We start from the raw sequence: 19,469 nt of genomic DNA, 5'->3' as shown, positions 1-19,469 counted from the left end.
CAGTATCTTTAGAAGACCAGCTGGTTTTAATTTTAATGAAGCCCAGTGTATTAATTTGTCTTTGTATCATGCTTCTGCTATTGTATCATAACGCAAGGTTGTAGAGATTTTCTCCCATTTGAGTTTTATAATTTTTAGTCTTACATTTAGATCTCTGATCAGTTTTGAAGATTTCTGAGTTATTATTTGTATATGGTGTAAAACTGGATTAACGTTAATGATTTTTGCATATGGATATCCAATTGTTCAGCACCATTTATTAGAAAAGATTATCCTTTCTTCACTGAGTTGACTTTGCACCATCATTTTTAAAAAAATCTGTTGTCTATATATGTCTGCTTCTAGTTTTGGACTCTATATATGTCTGTCTCTGTGCTAATACCATACTGTTTGGATTACTATAGCTTTATCATAAGTCTTTTTTTCAAAGTTGTTTTGGCTGTTCTAGGTTCTTTGTATGCTAGTTTCTGTTAAAAAAAAAAAAAGAAAAAGTCCCATTGGGATTTTGATTGGGGTTGCATTGACTCTATATATCAGTTTGAGGAGACTGACAGCTTAACAGTTTAGATTCTTCTTACCTGACCCATGAACATGGTATATCTTTAATTTTTTGTAGGTCTATAATTTCTCTCAAGAGTGTCTTATGGTTTTCTAAGTATGTGTCTTTCATTCTGTCTTTCAAGATCTCATTCTGTTGTCCAGGCTGGAGTCTAGTAGCACCATCATAGCTCACTGTAACCTCAAACTCCTGGGCTTAAATGATCTTCCTGCTGCAGCCTCCCCAGTAGCTAGGCATGTGCCACCATGCTTGGCTAATTTTTTAATTTTTCTGGAGACAGGGTCTTGCCATATTGCCCAGACTGGTCTCAAACTTCTTGCTTCAACCTATCATTCCACCTTGGCCTCCCAAAGTGTTGGGATTATCAGTATGATCCACCGTACCTGGCCTCGTATATTTTTAAAAATAGGATTTTTAAAATCTCCCTAAGGAGTACATATTTTTTGGTGCTGTTGTAATTGGTATTTTAAAATTGTCAGTTTCTGGTTGTTCTTTAATACTGTATAAAAATACAGTTTTTTAAAATGCTGATCTTATATCCTGCAACTTTACTAAAATTCACTATATTTTAACAAGCTTTTTTTTGTATATCTCATTGGATTTTTTACATAGATGGCTATGTTGTGTGTGAATAAGAACAGTTTTCTTTCTTTCCAATCTGTTTGCCTTTTTTTCTTTTTCTCACCTGATTGTACTGGCCAGATAATGTTGAAAATAAGTGAGACTTGTTCCTGATTTAGGCGAGATGTGTTCAGTCCTTTATTATTAAGTATTTGTTAACTATAGGTGTTTTTTGTAGATACCCTTTATCAAGTTGAATAAGTCCCTTTCTTGTGTTAGTTTATAGAGTTTTAATTAGGAATGGATGTTGGATTTGTGAAAGAAAATGTTATTTTGTGTCTTATAGTAGAGGTTAAGTTGAAGTAATTTATTTGAGTTCAGTCTTATTTTCTAAAGTAGAAAATCAGTGCTAATTTTTTTCCCAATTATTGCTTTAGTGACATGCCACAAATTTTGATATATTTATTTTCAAATTTTCTACTTTTTTGATTTTTTTCTTTGATCCGTGGTTTACTCACCATGTATATATGTTATTTAGTTCCCAATTATTTTGGGATTTTCCAGATATCTTTTGTCATTGATTTCTATATTCTGTTGTGTTCAGAAAACATACTTTATATGACTTGAATCCTTTCAAATTTATTGCTACTTGTTTTATGGCCCACAGTACAGCCTATTTTTAAAATGTTCCACGTGCACTTGCGAAGAATGCGTTTTCCTGCTGCTGTTTGGTGGAGTAGTCTTTAAATGTCTGTTAGGTGAGATTGACTTATAATGTAATTCAGATCTCTTTTATTTTTTATTTTCTGCCTACTTGTTCTGTCAGTTATTGAAGGGGGGTATTAAAACCTCCAACAATAATTGTAGATTTGTATATTTATTCTTGCAGTTCTATTTTTGCTTGGTATGTTTTAAAGCTCGATTATTGGGGGGATAAATGTTCAGGATTGTTATGGCTTCTTGATTAATTGACCCTTTTGTCATTATGAAATGACCTCCTTTATTTGTGATAACATGCTTTGCTCTGAAATCTGCTTTTTCTGATATTAAAATAGCTATTGGAGTTTTCTTAGCATATCTTTTGCTTTTCCATTATTTTACTTTTAATTAGTTTGTATCTTTATATTTAGAATGTTTTTCTTATAGGCAGCATATAATTGGTTCTTTTCTTTTTATCTAATTTGACAATCACTACCTTTTCCTTGAGGTGTTTAGATCATTTATCTTCAGTGTGATTTATTGTGGTTTAGTTTAAATCTGTCATCTTACTATTCATTTTCTGTATTTCCTATCTGTTTTTGTTCTTCTTTTCCTCTTTTACTACCTTTTTGGGATTTTAAAAAAATGATATGTTTTATCTCTTTAGTTTCTTTAGTAGCTTTAAATTCTTGGGTTTTTTTAGGATTTGTAGTATACATCTTTAACTTGTATCAGCTACCTTTGAGTGATACTGTAACACTTTGCAGTATCATTTAAAAAATTTAAATAATATGAAAGTATCTTGTGTATTTACCCATCTAGTTAACCTTTCCAATACCCTTAATTTTGTCTGATGTTATTTGCCTTCTGCTTGAAGGACTTCTTTTAACATGACTTTAGTGTGGGTCTCCTGTTGGCAAATTCTAATTTTGTCTGAAGAAGTCTTTATTTCACCTTTGTTTTTAAAAAAGATATTTGAAGTGAGTATATAATTGTAGATTGATAGTCTTTCAGCAGTACAAAGATGTTGCTCCACTGTTACCTAACTTTATTGCTTTTCATGAGATATCTGATATTATCTTTGTCTTTGTTTCTGTGTATGTAATGTGTTTTTTTCCCCTCTGGCTAGTTTTTTCTTTTTTCCTTTGAGACAGAGTTTCACTCTTGTTGCCCAGGCTGGAGTGCAATGGCACGATCTCGGCTCACCGCAACCTCCACCTCCCAGGTTCAAGTGATTCTTCTGCCTCAGCCTCCAGAGTAACTAGGATTACAGGCATGCACCACAGGCCCTGCTAATACTGTATTTTTAGTAGAGATGGGATTTCACCATGTTGGTCAGGCTGGTCTAAAACTCCTGACCTCTGGTGATCTACCACCTCAGCCTCCCAAAATGCTGGGATTATAGGCATGAGCCACCACACTCAGCCTAGGTTGCAGACTTTATGACGTTTAACCTAAATACTTCAGCACCATCTCCTAAAGACAGAAGAATAGTGTTCTTCTTTATAACTACAATACCTTTATCATGTCTAAGAAAATCAGTAGTAATTTCTTTCTTTTTTTTGAGACAGAGTCTCGCTCTGTCGCCCAGCAGGCTGGAGTGCGTCCCAACCTCTGCCTCCTGGGTTCAAGTGATTCTCCTGCCTCAGCCTCCTGAGTAGCTGGGATTACAGGCATGAGCCACCATGCCTGGCTAATTTTGTATTTTTAGTAGAGACGGCGTTTCTCCGTGTTGGTCAGGCTGGTCTTGAACTCCCGACCTCAGGTGATTTCGCCCGCCTCGGCCTCCCAGAGTGCTGGGATTACAGGCGTGAGTCACTGTGCCTGGCCCCCTCTGGCTACTTTTAAGATTTTCATGTTATTACTGGTTTGAGCAATTTGATTGTCATGGACCTTGGTGTAGTTTTTCTCTGTGTGTCTTTTGTTGAGGATTTGTTAAGCTTTTTTGATTTGTGGCTTTATAGTTTTCATCTAATTTTGACAAACTTTGTCCATTATTTCTTCAACTATCCAACAAACCCCCCTCCTCGCCGACCTTTAGGGACTCTGTTTACTCACTTATTAGGCTCTTTGAAGTTCCACAGTCACTGCTACTCTTTTCATTTTTTTCTTTTAGTTCCTGTTGCCATATCTTGAAGTTCACTACTGTTTTCTTTTGCTATGTCTTTTCTGCTCCTAATCCCATTAAATGTATTTTTAATCTCAGACATTTTATTTTTCATCTCCAGATGTTTAATTTGGGTCTTTTTATATGTTGCATGTCTCTACTTAACTTTTTGAACATATGGAATACAGTTATAATAACTGTTTTAATGTTCCTGTCAGCTGTGTCTAACATGTGTGTTAGTTCTGGATTGGTTTTGATTTTCACCCCATAATGATTATGGGGTGTTTCCCACTTCTTTGTAGCTTGATAATTTTATTTTTTAATTTAATTTTATTATATGTGTATATATATTTTTTATTTCTAATTTTATATTTTAAATTTTGAATGGTAATTTTTGATTAGATGGTAGCCATTGTGAATTTTGATGTTTTTCAATTCTACAAATATTCTTCAGCTTTTTTCCTGGGATGCACTTGTTTGGAAACAGTTGATCCTTTAGTTGTTGCTTTTATGATCTTTTGCTTTTTTTCAGTCTGAGGCTAATTATTTTCCACTATTGTGGTATGACATTCTTGGGTATCCTACCTAATACTGTATGAATTAAGAGTTTTCTCAGTTGGGCTAGTGGAAACAGGTACTGTTTCTGGCCCTCTGTGAGTGCTGGCACTGTTCTCTAATCTACTGGTGTCCAACCCTTTGAATGTGAGGACTTTTTTGGTGGCAGATATCGTGAAAATTGTGCATAGACCTTTTTTTTTTTAAGCTCATCAGCTATTGTTAGTGTTAGTGTATTTTATGGGTGGCCCAAGACAATTCTTCTTCTTTCAGTGTGGCCCAGGGAAGCCAAAAGGTTGGACACCCGTGCTCTAATCCATCTGGATCATTTCTTCCTCTGGTCTTTGGTATTTCACTCACTTGCATTTACGTTTCAGTACTCTGCTGAAGACCTGAGGGGTATGTTCTGATCTCCAGGCATCTCTCTTTGTGCTGCTTTTTTCTGTACTTTTTCCTGCGAACTCTAAATGCCTTGATTACCTCTATGCTCAATCTCAACTCAGTGTTTGCCAAGTTCTGCCTAGATTCTGTTTCCGTGGAGTGCTAAACTAGGGTCAAGTCACAGTGCTCACCACCTTTGTTTACTTTCTCATAGGGATCACTGTCCTTCCTGACTGCATGTTCAGTGTTTGAAAACTTTTTTTTTTCTTTTTTAAAATACAGGAATGGGGTCTCGCTCTGTTGTCCAGGTTGGTCTTGAGCGCCTGGCATCAAGTGATCCTCCCGCCTCAGCCTCCTAAAGTGTTAGGATTACAGGCGTGAGCCACCATGCCTGCCTGTTTCTTCTATTTTTCTGTGTTTTAGTCTTTTTAGGTAGGAGGGTAAATCCTAGTTCCTTTTACTTCAGTTTGGGTAGAGGGAGAAGTTCCTGCTCTGCTTTTTATTTTTTTCATCACACTTCTAATTATTCTGTATAATTTAATGATGATTCTTACTAATTCCAGTTTCCTTTACTATTTCTCCTTTTTTTTTTTAGCAGCATATACATTTTCCTCAATATTTCTCTATAATATAAACACCATAATATAGGGATTTTTAAAGTGATATATCTGAAGCTCAGCTCATAGTCAGTAAATATTTGTTGTTTCAGTATTGAATTGGAACACAAGTGAGATAAAGTTTTTGTTCCCGTAGAGCTTCATGGCACATGGTAAATGGTTAATGAACACAGTTATTTTTATCTAGCATAGTATGGGGTAGAGATGTTATTTTATTAAAAAAGAAATCTTGAGTTAGGCATGGTGGCTTATGACTATAATTCTAGCACTTTGGGAGGCCAAAGCAGAAGGAATGCTTGAGCCCAGGATTTGAGGCTGCAATGAGCCATGATTGTGCCATTATACTCCAGTTTGGGAGACAGAGTGAGACACTTCCTCAGGGAATGTGGGGGGTGAATGTTTGATTAATTGTATGAGTAAATCTGTGGACCTTTCTTCAGCAAATTTTTCTTACCAGCTAATGGCATTAACAGAGACACAGACCTTTAAAGGAGAAAGTGGCCAAATGTATATGATCTTAGATCTTTATTAAGCACTTACTATGCACCAGCAATTGTTTCTCACTAAATTTGCATATTGTGGTATACTGTGGTATGCAAATTTTCTAGCAACAGTAAATGGCAAGTTTCAAACCCAGGGATTATTGTTTGTTTTCTTAAACTTTTGGCAAGAAAACCCAGGTTTTCAACCATTACACTTTCTTCACTTATTTAGTAGGAAGTTAGTAAGATTTTAAACAAAGAAGTAATTTAAAGTGGTGTGGTAGAGCTCCTTCAGCATGGAGAACATCTGTTTTTTTTTTGGTATCTTTATCTTTTGCTTTACACAATTCCTGGTATATAGTACCTTCTTGTAATTGGAGAAGGTAATGAAGTAACCTCCCAGACAAAATAAATAAATTAATAGTATATATAATATTGGATATACTGATAGAAATAAAGTGTAACACCCAACTGTCAATACTAGACAGGTCAATGAGACAGAAAATTAACAAGGATATTCAGGACTTGAACTCAGCTCTGAACCAAGCAGACCTAATAGACATCTACAGAGATCTCCACCCCAAATCAACAGAATATATATTCTTCTCAGTACCTCATTGCACTTATTCTAAAATTGACCACATAATTGGAAGTAAAACACTCCTCAGCAAATGCAAAAGAACAGAAATCATAACAGTCTCTCAGACCACAGTGCAATCAAATTAGAACTCAGGATTAAGAAACTCACTCAAAACTGCGCAACTACATGGAAACTGAACAACCTGCTCTTGAATGACTACTGGATGAATAACTAAATGAAGGCAGAAATAAAGATGTTCATTGAAACCAGTGAGAATGAAGACACAATGTACCAGAATTTCTGGGACACATTTAAAGCAGTGTGTAGAGGGAAATTTATAGCACTAAATGCCCACAAGAGAAAGTAGGAAAGATCTAAAATTGACACCCTAACATCAAAATTAAAAGAACTAGAGAAACAACAGCAAACAAATTCAAACGCTAGCAGAAGACATGAAATAACTAAGATCAAAGCAGAACTGAAGGAGATAGAGACACAAAAATCCCTTCAAAAAATTAATGAATCCAGGAACTGTTTTTTGAAAATATCAACAAAATAGACCGCTAGCCAGACTAATAAAGAAGAAAAGAGAGAAGAACCAAATACATGCAATAAACAAATATATAGGGTATATCTCCACTGATCCCACAGAAATACAAGCTACCATCAGAGAATACTATAAACGCCTCTACACAAATCAACTAGAAAATCTAGAAGAAATGGATAATTTCCCGGACACATACACCCTCCCAAGTCTAAGCCAGGAAGAAGTTGAATCCTTGAATAAACCAATAAGAAGTCCTGAAATTGAGGCAGTAATTAATAGCCTACCAACCAAAAAAAGTACAGGACTAGAGGGATTCACAGCCGAATTATACCAGAGATGCAAAGAGGAGCTGGTGCCATTCCTTCTGAAACTATTCCGGGCAGAGACACAACAAAAAAAGAAAATTTCAGACCAACATCCCTGATGAACATTGATACGAAAATCCTCAATAAAATACTGGCAAACCAAACAAATCCAACAGCACATCAAAAACCTTATCCACCACAAGCAAGTTGGCTTCATACCTGGGATGCAAGGCTGGTTCAACATATGCAAATCAATCAACATAATCCATCACAGAAACAGAACCAATGACAAAAACCACATGATAATCTCCATAGATGCAGAAAAGGCCTTCGATAAAATTCAGCGCCCCTTCATTCTAAAAACTCTCAATAAACTAGGCATCGATGGAACGTATCTCAAAGTATTAAGAGCTATTTATGACAAACCCACAGCCAATATCATAGTGAATGGGCAAAAACTATAAGCATTCCCTTTGAAAACTGGCACAAGACAAGGATGCCGTCTCTCACCACTCCTATTCAACATAGTGTTGGAAGTTCTGGCCTGGGCAATCAGGCAAGAGAAAGAAATAAAGGATATTCAGATAGGAAGAGAGGAAGTCAAATTGTCTCTGTTTGCAGATGACATGATTGTATATTTAGAAAAACCCCATAGTCTTAGCCCAAAATCTCCTTAAGCTGATAAACAACTTCAGCAGAGTCTCAGGATACAACATCAGTGTGCAAAAGTCACAAGCATTCCTATACACCAAAAACAGGCAAACAGAGAGCCAAATCATGAGTGAACTCCCATTCACAATTGCTACTAAGAGAATAAAATACCTAGGAATACAACTTACAAGGGATGTGAAGGACCTCTTCAAGGAGAACTACAAACCACTGCTCAAGGAAATAAAAGAGGTCACAAACAGATGCAAAAACATTCCATGCTTATGGATGGGAAAAATCAATATCATGAAAATGGCCATACTGCCCAAAGTAATTTATAGATGCAGTGCTATTCCCATCAAGCTACCTCTGATTTCCTCACAGAATTGGAGAAAACTACTTTAAACTTCATATGGAACCAAAAAAGAGCCCATGTAGCCAAGACAATCCTGGGCAAGAAGAATAAAGCTGGAGGCGTCATGCTACCTGACTTCAAACTGTACTACAAGACTACAGTAACCAAAACAGCATGGTACTGGTACCAAAACAGATATATAGACCAATGGGAAAGAATGCAGGCCTCAGAAATAACACCATACATCTACAACCATCTGATCTTTGACAAACCTGATACACACAAGCAATGGGGGAAAGATTCCCTATTTAATCAGTGATGTTGGGAAAACTGGCTAGCCATATGCAGAAAACTGAAACTGGACCTCTTCCTTATACCTTATACAAAAATCAACTCAAGATGGATCAAAGACTTAAACGTAAGACCTAAGACCATAAAAATCCTAGAAGAAAATCTGGGCAGTACCATTCAGGACATAGGCATGGGCAAAGGCTTCATGTCTAAAACACCAAAAGCAATGGCAACAAAAGCCAAAAGTGGCAAATGGGGTCTAATTAAACTAAAGAGCTGCTGCACAGCAAAAGAAACTATCATCAGAGTGAACAGACAACCTACAGAATGGGGGAAAATTTTTACAATCTATCCATCTGACAAAGGGCTAATATCCAGAATCTACAAAGAACATAAACAAATTTACAAGAAAAAAAACAACCCTGTCGAAAAATGGGCGAAGGATATGAACAGACACTTCTCAAAAGAAGACATTTATGCAGCCAACAGACATTAGAAAAAATGCTCATCATCTCTGGTCATTAGCAAAATGCAAATCAAAACCACAATGAGATACCATCTCATGCCAATTAGAATGGTGATCAATAAAAAGTCAGGAAACAACAGATGCTGGAGAGGTTGTGGAAAAATAGGAATGCTTTTATGCTGTTGGTGGGAGTGTAAATTAGTTCAACCATTGTGGAAGACAGTGTGGCAATTCCTCAAGGATCTAGAACTAGAAATACCATTTGACCCAACAATCCCATTGTTGGGCATATACCCAAAGGATTATAAATCAGCCTACGATAAAGACACATGCACATGTATGTTTATTGCATCACTATTCACAATAGCGAAGACTTGGAACCAACTCAAATGTCCATCAATGATAGAATGGATTAAGAAAATGTGGCACATATACACCATGGAATACTATGCAGCCATAAAAAAGGATGAGTTCATGTCGTTTGCAGGGACATGGATAAAGCTAGAAACCATCATTCTCAGCAAACTGTCACAAGATCAGAAAACCAAACACCGCATGTTCTCACTCATAAGTGTGAGTTGAACAATGAGAACACATGGATACAGGGAGGGAAACATCACACACTAGGGCCTGCGATGGGGTGGGAGGCTAGGGGAGGGTTAACATTAGGAGAAATACTTAATGTAGATGACGGGTTGATGGGTGCAGCAAACCGCCATGTCACGTGTATACCTATGTAACAAAACTGCACGTTCTGCACGTGTAACCCAGAACTTAGAGTATAATAATAAAAACAATGCAAGTAAGAGGTACCACTTGGGGAACCATCAGTTAAAACAAGTGATTTAACTGTTTCCCATCTGTGAAAATAGGAATAATAATAGTGTCAGCTTCATAGGGTTGTTGAACAGATTAAATGAATTAACACACCTAAAAAAAAAAAAAAAAAAAGAAATAGTTAAAGTGTGTACTTAATGATTTGATTCTGTATAATGTCGAAGTTTGTTTTGTCATGAGAGTAGGTGAAACCTGTCTTTACAGTACCTGCTACATCTTAGGGCTCCATGAATGTCTTCTTCTTTTCCCAATTTCATAAAATTGAGTAAAAGGTTATGTTTTAAAAGAAAATTGAGGAACAGTAGTGTTTTAAGAGAAAATAATTTGTAGTATTTTGTTTGAAGATGGAGTTAGGGAGGAAGTACTATGTAACAGTCTGATAATCTTCATTTATCATAAATAAATGGCTCTTCAGCCATTTATTTAAGCTTCTTTTTTATAGATGGATATTAACCTCTTAAAACTAAATAACATATTGAATATTTAGTGGAGAAACTTTTATTATATAACAGTTGATGTCTTTTAAAATCTTGTTTTCCTAGCAGCAAAATTAGAATAGATAGAGAATTTGTATTGCTGATACGCAAAACCTAACAAATTATATTTAACCTAATAGGCTTTCATATTTCGGATTGCAACTTTCATACCATACTTAAATACAAATATACAGATGTGGCTGATATGTTCTACATCTCTGCGTGGCTTACTTGAAAAATAGAACAGTTGCTTAACTGGATGACTATCAAAATGGTCAACATAGATTGATGGGCTTGAGTGCAGCAGACAGCGGGTATGCAGATGGTGGTGTCTGTACCATTTGAGAAGAGATGGCTGAGTCTTTAAAATGATTTCATTGGAATGGCTTTGGTGGTGTTGCAGTAAAGGGCATCTATTCAATCTCAGGTGCTGTGCAGATGGCAAAGCCAAGATAATGTAGAAAAATGAGAAACAAGTGACTATTTAATGTACAGTAATGCATGATCTGCATCACAAGTAAGTGAAGGTATTACATGCAGGAAACCTAGCCAGATGCCTGTACATTAAAACACATGACTCCTTGAGAGAATTAAATACAGGCAATTTGCTCAGATTTTCTGCAGGCCTGCTGCATATTACATTAGGGTAGAGAGAACAAGATATTAAGTGCTTTATTTATTGAAAGTGTTTAGGTAAAGTTGGCAGTTAATTAAACATAATCCAATCTCCATATATTTAAATTACCTCTTTGTAGAAAAGTGGGGAAGAACAGCTGGCCTTAAAACAAAAGGATGTAAGGAGTATGATTATCTGGTGAACCTGTGAAAACTAGAACTTCTTTTAGACTACATTTTTCAGTTTTGTAACATTTTCCACTAGGCAAAAGCTTAAAACAATTTTTTAGGACTAGTGTGATAAAAGTATCTTTTTTTTGGCTATGTAGGAATTAATAAATTCAAATATCAATGACCTGGAAATTTTAAAGTGGGAGGTGTTAATGTGTTGACTGCTGTGTGTAATGGGACCATTTTCACTGTAAAATGTTACATTTTTGTTTTTCAGCTTAAAGAAAGTGGTTATTGTACAGGTCATGAACCAGATTCCCTGGAGTTCAGTACTGTAGGAGGATGGGTATCTACTCGGGCATCAGGCATGAAGAAGAATATCTATGGCAATATCGAGGACCTGGTAAATATTTTTTTAGTTATTATGTAATAATTAATTAGTATATAGATATTACAAAATGATTAGAAGCCTTTAAAAATTAACAGTTGGGGCCAGGCACGGTGGCTCACGCCTGTAATCCCAGCACTTTGGGAGACCGAGGCAGGCGGATCATGAGGTCAGGAGATTGAGACTATCCTGGCTAACACGGTGAAACCCTGTCTCTACTAAAAATACAAAAAAAAAATTAGCCAGGCGTGGTGGCGGGCGCCTGTAGTCCCAGCTACTTGCGAGGCTGAGGCAGGAGAATGGTGTGAACCTGGGAGGCGGAGCTTGCAGTGAGCTGAAATTGTGCCCCTGCACTCCAGCCTGGGCGACAGAGTGAGACTGCATCTCAAAAAAAAAAAGAGTTGGACGGTAGATCCCCCCTCCCATAAGTATACTCCTTTTGACTATAATAACATTGAACATGTGTAGTAGAAAGTTAACCAAAACACAACTGTGGTCATTATTTAAGGATGCCCCTTTTCAAGCGACTACGTTTTAAGCTTTGTAGATGTTTCACAGTATCCAGCTCATAAAATACAGTCAGCTCTCTATATGCACTGGTTTTGTATCCACAGATTCAACAAAATGCAACTCAAAAATATTTGGAAAAAAAAAAATAACAATACCACAAGGAAAATAATACAAAAAATACAGTAGAACAACATTTTACATAGTATTTACATTGTATTAGATATTCATAAGTATTCTAAAATGATTTAAAGCATGTGAGAAGATGTACATAGGTTTTATGCAAATACTGTGCTGTTTTATGTAAGGGACTTGAGTACTATGGATTTTGGTATCCTTGAAGGTCCTAGAACCAGTTCTTTGGGGATACTGAGGGATGTCTGTATACAAATATTATTTTACAAGCCTTGTGGAAATGAAGTCTTCAACTGTACCATGATTTTAGTCCGTTTACTTAGACGATTTCATTGTTGCTACTCTGTTTCCTTAGGAGATTTTGCATTTTTCTGATAATAATTTTCCTGTGTAGAATTAAAAGGCTGATTGAAATTGTTCTGCCAAGTAGTGGTATGACCTGTCATGTTTTATGTTCACACTACTTTTTGTAGCTGATATGGTGCCACTTTGCTGGGAGTTAGTATAATAATAATATAAAACTCTGGACACCCTAGTTAGGGATTAGGTATCATTTGTTCCATTTGTAGCTTTTTCAGTGATTAGTTGTGTGAATTTGTACAAATTGGTTTACCTTTCTAAACTTCAGTTTCCTGTTCTGTAAAATAGAATAATGATATTTGCTGCATAGAATTATTGTGAGGAGTAAAGGACATAAAATGAAAACTCAAAATCTCTGGTGTGTAGTAGGTGCTTCATAAACGTTGTTTCCTTATGGTCAATATTTTCATAGTAGTTTAAAAGAACTTTAATTTGAGACTATTAAATGATGTTCCCAACATTATTCCTGGAGCTATTTAGCTTTGCTTTTGAAATCTAAAGTTTCCACATTTTCATCAATATCTTTGTTGATAGGAATATTAAATCTTTAATAAGATATGTTGGTTCTTTATAGTTAACACCAAGGAATTAAAACTTTTGTCTATATTGTGAATACTTTTAAATATTTCCATTATCCTATTTATTTTTCTTTATTCGGGACATTTAGAAAAGCACATTTTTCTTTTTGCAGTTAAAATAATCTAAATTCCATTTTGGGGAGAAAATTTGATCCTTTTGCTATTGGATTATTAAGGACTTTATCAACGTTAAGCAAATATTTGGTAAACAGCTACCTTTAGCACTGCGAAAACATGTAATTTATTTTAATCATTTTTTGGAGATATTTAAGGGATACAAATTAAAAGTGTACCTCCTAGTGTAATTGTTTGCATTAATAATTACTTAGCACATTTTATTTTATTTTATTTTTGTTTGTTTGTTTTTGAGACAGAATTTCGCTCTTGTTGCCCAGGCTGGAGTGCAATGGCGCAATCTCAGCTCACTGCAACCTCTGCCTCCCAGATTCAAGTGATTCTCCTGCCTCAGCCTCCAGAGTAGCTGGGATTACAGGCATGTGCCACCATGCCCAGCTCGTTTTGTATTTTTAGTAGAGATAGGGTTTCTCTATGTTGGCCAGGCTGGTCTCGAACTCCTGACCTGAGGTAATCCTCCCACCTCAGCCTCCCAAAGTGCTGAAATTACAGGCATGAGCCACCGCACCTGGCCAGCACATTTTATTTTTAACTTAAATTTTTTAACTCTGCAATATATAGTATCCTCTGAAGCTGTCTTAATTTATATTATTTGCTTTTGTGAAAATTTTACTAAAGTTGGTATTCTTTTAATACGTGTGGTTACAATGGAACCCATGAAAAAAATTAAATAACATGTTAATATACTTAACAGTGCATATTTAATTAAAGCACAGTAAGTAATGATGCTCATAGCTTATTTAACTATTCGAAAAAAGTTGAAGATAGTTGTTTAGTCCAAATTTTTTAACAATTTAAAAGTTTTAACATCTGAAGAGTCAGAAGTCTGTGTACAGTGGGATAAACTTTTCATCTTAAATTCTGGTTCCCACTTGTTTTCAAGGTCATTTTAAGGAATTCCAACAATAGTCCATCTCAAATACTTCTTAATTTAGTGAATGTCTCTTCACTAACCGATTTCCTGAGCATATATGATTACACTTTCTTACGCTAGTGTTACAGAGTTGAAGCTCATCGCTATTAGCGGTAATCCATTGCTTCTGTGAAAGGAGCCTTGCTACATTCTTCAGTTATGAAGCACTATTAGAAGGAAAAACATTGAACTCTGTAGTGACAAAACCAAACTAAAAATTCTGGATCTTCACAAAAGAAAGTAAAGTATGATGCAGTGAGCATTTCATTTTGAAGAATTTTTGAAGAAAATGCTTCTTTTAAAATTACAATTGTGAATAGACAATTCAAGCAATTAGAAACTTGTTTTTTATTTAAAAATATTAATTACAGAAGTATAAAAAATGTATGCTATAGCTGGGCATGGTAGTTCACACCTGTAATCCCAGCACTTTGAGAGGACAAGGCTTGAGGCCAGGAGTTGGAGACCAGGCTGGGCAACATAGCAAGACGTCATCTCTACAAAAAATTTAAAAATTAGCTGGGCATGGTAGCACATGCTTGTAGTTCTAGCTACTCAGGAGGCTGGAGTGGGAGAATTGCTTGAGCCCAGGAGTTTGAAGTTACAGTGAGCTATCATCCCACCACTGCACTCCAGCCTGGGTGACAAAGCAAGACCCTATTGTTTTTTTTTAAGTGTCATGTGTATATTAAATACATATCATTTTGAACACTTTTAACATCTTTGTATTCATCCTTCTGTCATGGGATTCTTGGGGTGTCAGTTTTTTAGCCAGAAACCTCTGGCTGGCAACACCTTTGCCCAAGTTTTGCTTGGGCCCACTGGGCTTTTTCAGCCTACTCAGCCTGGCAGGCTGTGCTTGGCTCATGCTACTGGTCTGGATCCCATGCTTGCCAACGGTGAGCCAGGTACAGAGCAGTGAGGAGTGTGTGAATGAGTGAGTGTGGAGTCTGGCCACAGCGCATAGCCAGGGATGCCAGCTGTGGCAGGACGGGCAGCTTCAGGCATTGGCTCCCTGCAAGGCTGCGTCTGGACCAGGCATACTGCAGGCAGCTTCTGTTGCTGGCACCAGGGAATGTGGTGGTGCTTGGAAGCTTGGAGATGCCAGGGACTACAGAGCCCCAAAGAGTGTGTCATAGCCCTGGCTCAGAGAGCTCCTAGGTCTGGGCTCCTTAAAGGGCCACAGCTCTTCTCTCCTTCTCTCTCCTGTCTTTCCCTCTCATTGACCCCCATGGGGCAAACAAAGGGTGTGTTTCAGCCCTGTTTCTGTTACAGTTCTTTCAACTCCACCATTTGGCGAGATGTGCGTTTTTGTCCCACATCCAGGAAGAATGAAGTATGTAGTCAAGTGGGGGTGAGCAAGGTGAAGGGGTGCTTTATTGAGTGACAAAACAGCTCAGAGGAGACCCGTATTGGGTAGCTCCTTTCACAGGTAGGCCATCTTGACAAGCATCCAGCTCTCAGCAGAGAACCCACAGTGGGTAGTTCCTTTCCACAGGCAGGGCATCCTGATGAGTGCTTAGCCCTCAGGAGAGAGGAGACACACAGTGGGTAGCTCCTCTCTGTCGGCAGGGCATCCTGATGAGTGTCAGCTCTCAGCAGAGAGGAGATCCACAGTGGGTAGCTCCTTTCTACAGACAGGTCATCTGACATCTGCCCAATTCTGGCTGAGTCCTGGGTTTTTATGGGGTTCAGAGAGGAGGAAGTGTGTGCTGATGGGCCCATGGATGGTTATGGGCAGTCCTGGAATAAGCATCATAAGTTCCCACTCTGGTCCATGGAACTGGCAGCGCAGCCCCCAGGCATCAGGCCCTCCCTGGCTTGAAGATGGGGTTTCACCAGGGACCCCCCATTTCCACCCAGGAGCCTGTCTGCCTCCTACAGCTGTTTATGGTTCCCAGATGCTCAGGCTGTTCGTGCTGAGGGCCTCCTGCAGGCCAGTGCCAAGCTGCCTGCAACCCCCACTTATCCTCCCTTCTGTGCTCATTGGTGCCCAAAGTCCGGAGGCGGCTGAGGCAGCAGGGGGCTGGCATGTCAGCACTGCCCTGAGCATGCACACACCCGGCTGGATTGCAGCAGCTTCCAGGCTCGGCCTCAGTTTTTCTCCAAGATTGGAGCAGGTGCCAGAATGGAGAGAAGCCAGGCAGTGGAAGCAGGCACTTCTGAGCCTGCAGGAGCCCGGGGATTCCCAGGCCCCCAAGAATCTAGTGATGCCTGGGTCTGCAGCCACAGCTCGGTGGCTGCAGCTATGTCCAGGAGGGTGGGATTCCTGTGTGCTCCTGGCCCCCAAGAGCACAGGGATGCCTGGGTCCAGAGCCGCAGCTGGGCTGCCGCAGCTGGGCTGCCGCAGCTGCAGCTGCACTCAGGAGTGCGAGGCTTTTGCTCTGCCAACTAGGAAGCGGGTGGGGCTTCTACCTGTTTCCGGCTCCTGTTGACTCTATGAAGTGCACAGCCCTGATCATGCCACTCCTACTGCAGCCAGTGTCTTTGCAGCAGCCACTCCAGATGGGCTGCTGGTGCCATCACTTCTAGAACTGTTTCTAGGCATACAATAAGCACATAAATATATCTAGTTTTTAATATAAAAAAGAGGACCATATGTGTTTAATCTGCTCTTTATGTTATCAGTATAACATGTAAATGAACATGTAAATGAACAGGTTTTCACCATCATTTTTAAAGAGTTATATAATTCTTTTATTGAGAATGCATGGTTTATTTAATTCCCTCTTAATGAACATTTAAATTATTCTTGATTTCAAAATTACAGAAAATAAAGGGAAAATAATCTTTTTAGTAATTTCTTTGGTATACATCTGTAATCATTTTCTTTGGGTAAGCTCCTTTAGTTGATTTGTTGAATGAAGAAGTTTATCCATTTTAGACTTTGGATCCTTACAGCCAAATTGCCCTATAAAAATTTTATACCAGTTGACATTCTCACTAACACTATGAGAATCTTTGTATTTTACTGGACGTTTTATTTATGTTTTTGTATTTTGTCAATTGCTAGTGAATATAAACTTTTAAAGGGTCCTCGTTGGCAATTTTTATTTTGTATTTTGTGAATTACTTATTGATGTTCTCTGCTCATTTCTTTCAATAATAAATAGACTGTTGTTATTTATCTGTCCAAAATTCATTCTAAAATATATTGGATTTTACCTAACCACTTCTGATTCCGATCTCAGGAACTATTTTTAGAGTGATCCTCCTTCCCCAGTATACTTCCTTTCTCATTTGTATGATGAGTCACACATCTCTTTCCTTCTCTTAAAACTCAGTCATTGCTTCTGCTGCTTCATCCCAGTTTTGACCTGATCTTAGTTAATATTTAATTATTTTCATTGTTTTCTACTAAGTGGGATTGAAGGTGGGGATAAAGCAAGAATAATTCTTTTTTCTTAGAATTCTAATTGTCTAGTATTCATGCCTGACATGAATAATATGCTTCATCAAGATTATGATTATTGCTTAGTTTTTGAGTCCTTTAGTTCTGTGCCATATGGATAACCCCAAATTTGGTTTAAATAAATGTGTTATTCTATTGTTCTTAAGATAATGAATATCCCTAAAACAATTTAAATCAAGAGATGTACAATCTTAGAATGGTTTTTACCTCTTTTAAGGTTATATACAAATTTAACTTTAGTCTAAAAATTACTAAAAGATACTAGAATTCTTAAAAACATCACAATTTATTAACCCAATACTTTAAAAGTAGGTTTTACACAAATATATATGAATGTCTGTACATAGACACACATTCACTAACAGATGTCTAGAATTTACATCGTGTATTGTATTAAACAGGTGGTTCATATAAAAATGGTAACACCTAGAGGTATAATAGAAAAAAGCTGTCAAGGACCTCGTATGTCAACAGGCCCTGATATCCATCACTTCATCATGGGATCTGAAGGTAAATATAACTGTAAATTTATTAAGAAAAAATACGGGTTAGTCATGCAGTTTTGTGAAAATCTTTATATTGTGGCATCAGATCTTTGAAAGACATGTTTTGTATGTTTAAGGAGTTTTAAAATTTTATTTTAAGACTATAAAGTTTTATTAGAACATCTGATTAAATTTCCTCTTACATTATGCTTTTTTATGTTTCTAGAGACAGCTTGATCTTTTAATTTTTATTTCAGAATTTTTAATGAGTTTCAGGAAAAGTGGTCATTAGGATTTAAAATGGTTTATTTTGACATTTTGTATTATAGTATTCTTAAATCTTGTCAGAATTATCGGGGGAAAGGATTGATAAAGCATTATCTTATTGTCTTGTCTTTCTATAATTATGTCTTTTATAAAGTTAATTACTATTTGATTTTTAGAAGTAGAATTTAAAATTCTGCTGGTTCACGTATATTTTAAACTTCTGTTGATCTTTTAATTTTTCACTACACAAATAGTATCATTTGCTTGGTTACTTAATGCTGGGTAGATTTGAATGTAGTTCATCTCATCTAAAATATTTAAGTCCTGTGCAGATCTGGAAAGAAGTAACCTTAAAATAATTATTATGTAGGCATGGTGAATTGTATGGATAAAGTAAACATGGGCTTATTTTTCAATTTTTAGAGTGGGAGAGGGACATTCCTTATATTCAGAGAAATAAGTTAAAAATAAGCAAGTATTTCTAGATTAACAGAGCTCATTACTCACTTCAGAAGGTGGTGCAAGCTGCAGAAGATATATTTTGGTAACATTTAGCCATATTCATAAATAAAAAAGCAGGTACAATAAATTAAGATGTTAGGCTTAAATTCTAATCTTTGACAGTAACATCAAAGAGGGAAAAATATAATGAACTATGTTTCTTAGTGATGTAATACAGATCAGTTGTTTGGCTGATGACCAGTAGTATAGCTTAGATGTTTTTCATGGTAACCAGTGACAGACCTTTGTCAAGATATCTCACCAGTTTACTCAGTTTATTCCTTTTCTGATCAGCATACTCTTCTATGAAAAAACAAAACTATATTTGTAATAAGAAAAATAATATTCAATTCATTTAAAATAATGTAGTTACCTAATATTATTCTGGGACTTCTTATACTAATGCATCATCTACAAATTAGAAGAAATAACTTTTTGCCATCAGAAGTCAAGTTGAATAACAAAAATAGGTATTAAAACTCATAATTGTTCATTACATTATTGATATTTACATAGTTAGACTCAACTCTATAAAT

At 36.8% G+C, this 19,469-nt stretch overlaps 1 protein-coding gene across 1 annotated transcript in view; it reads left to right on the top strand.

The window, feature by feature from the left end:
• Positions 1-19,469, top strand: part of AGPS (alkylglycerone phosphate synthase) — a 160,781-nt gene that overhangs the window by 63,471 nt on the left and 77,841 nt on the right. Inside the window, 2 exon segments of the mRNA XM_017868293.1 lie at positions 11,530-11,655; positions 18,082-18,190. Coding sequence (XP_017723782.1) covers positions 11,530-11,655; positions 18,082-18,190 — 235 coding nt within the window.

The sequence above is a fragment of the Rhinopithecus bieti genome, unplaced genomic scaffold, assembly GCF_001698545.2.
Source record: "Rhinopithecus bieti isolate Rb0 unplaced genomic scaffold, ASM169854v2 scaffold_3062, whole genome shotgun sequence".
Taxonomy (NCBI): domain Eukaryota; kingdom Metazoa; phylum Chordata; class Mammalia; order Primates; family Cercopithecidae; genus Rhinopithecus; species Rhinopithecus bieti.
This window is presented reverse-complemented; position numbering and strand designations above follow the sequence as displayed.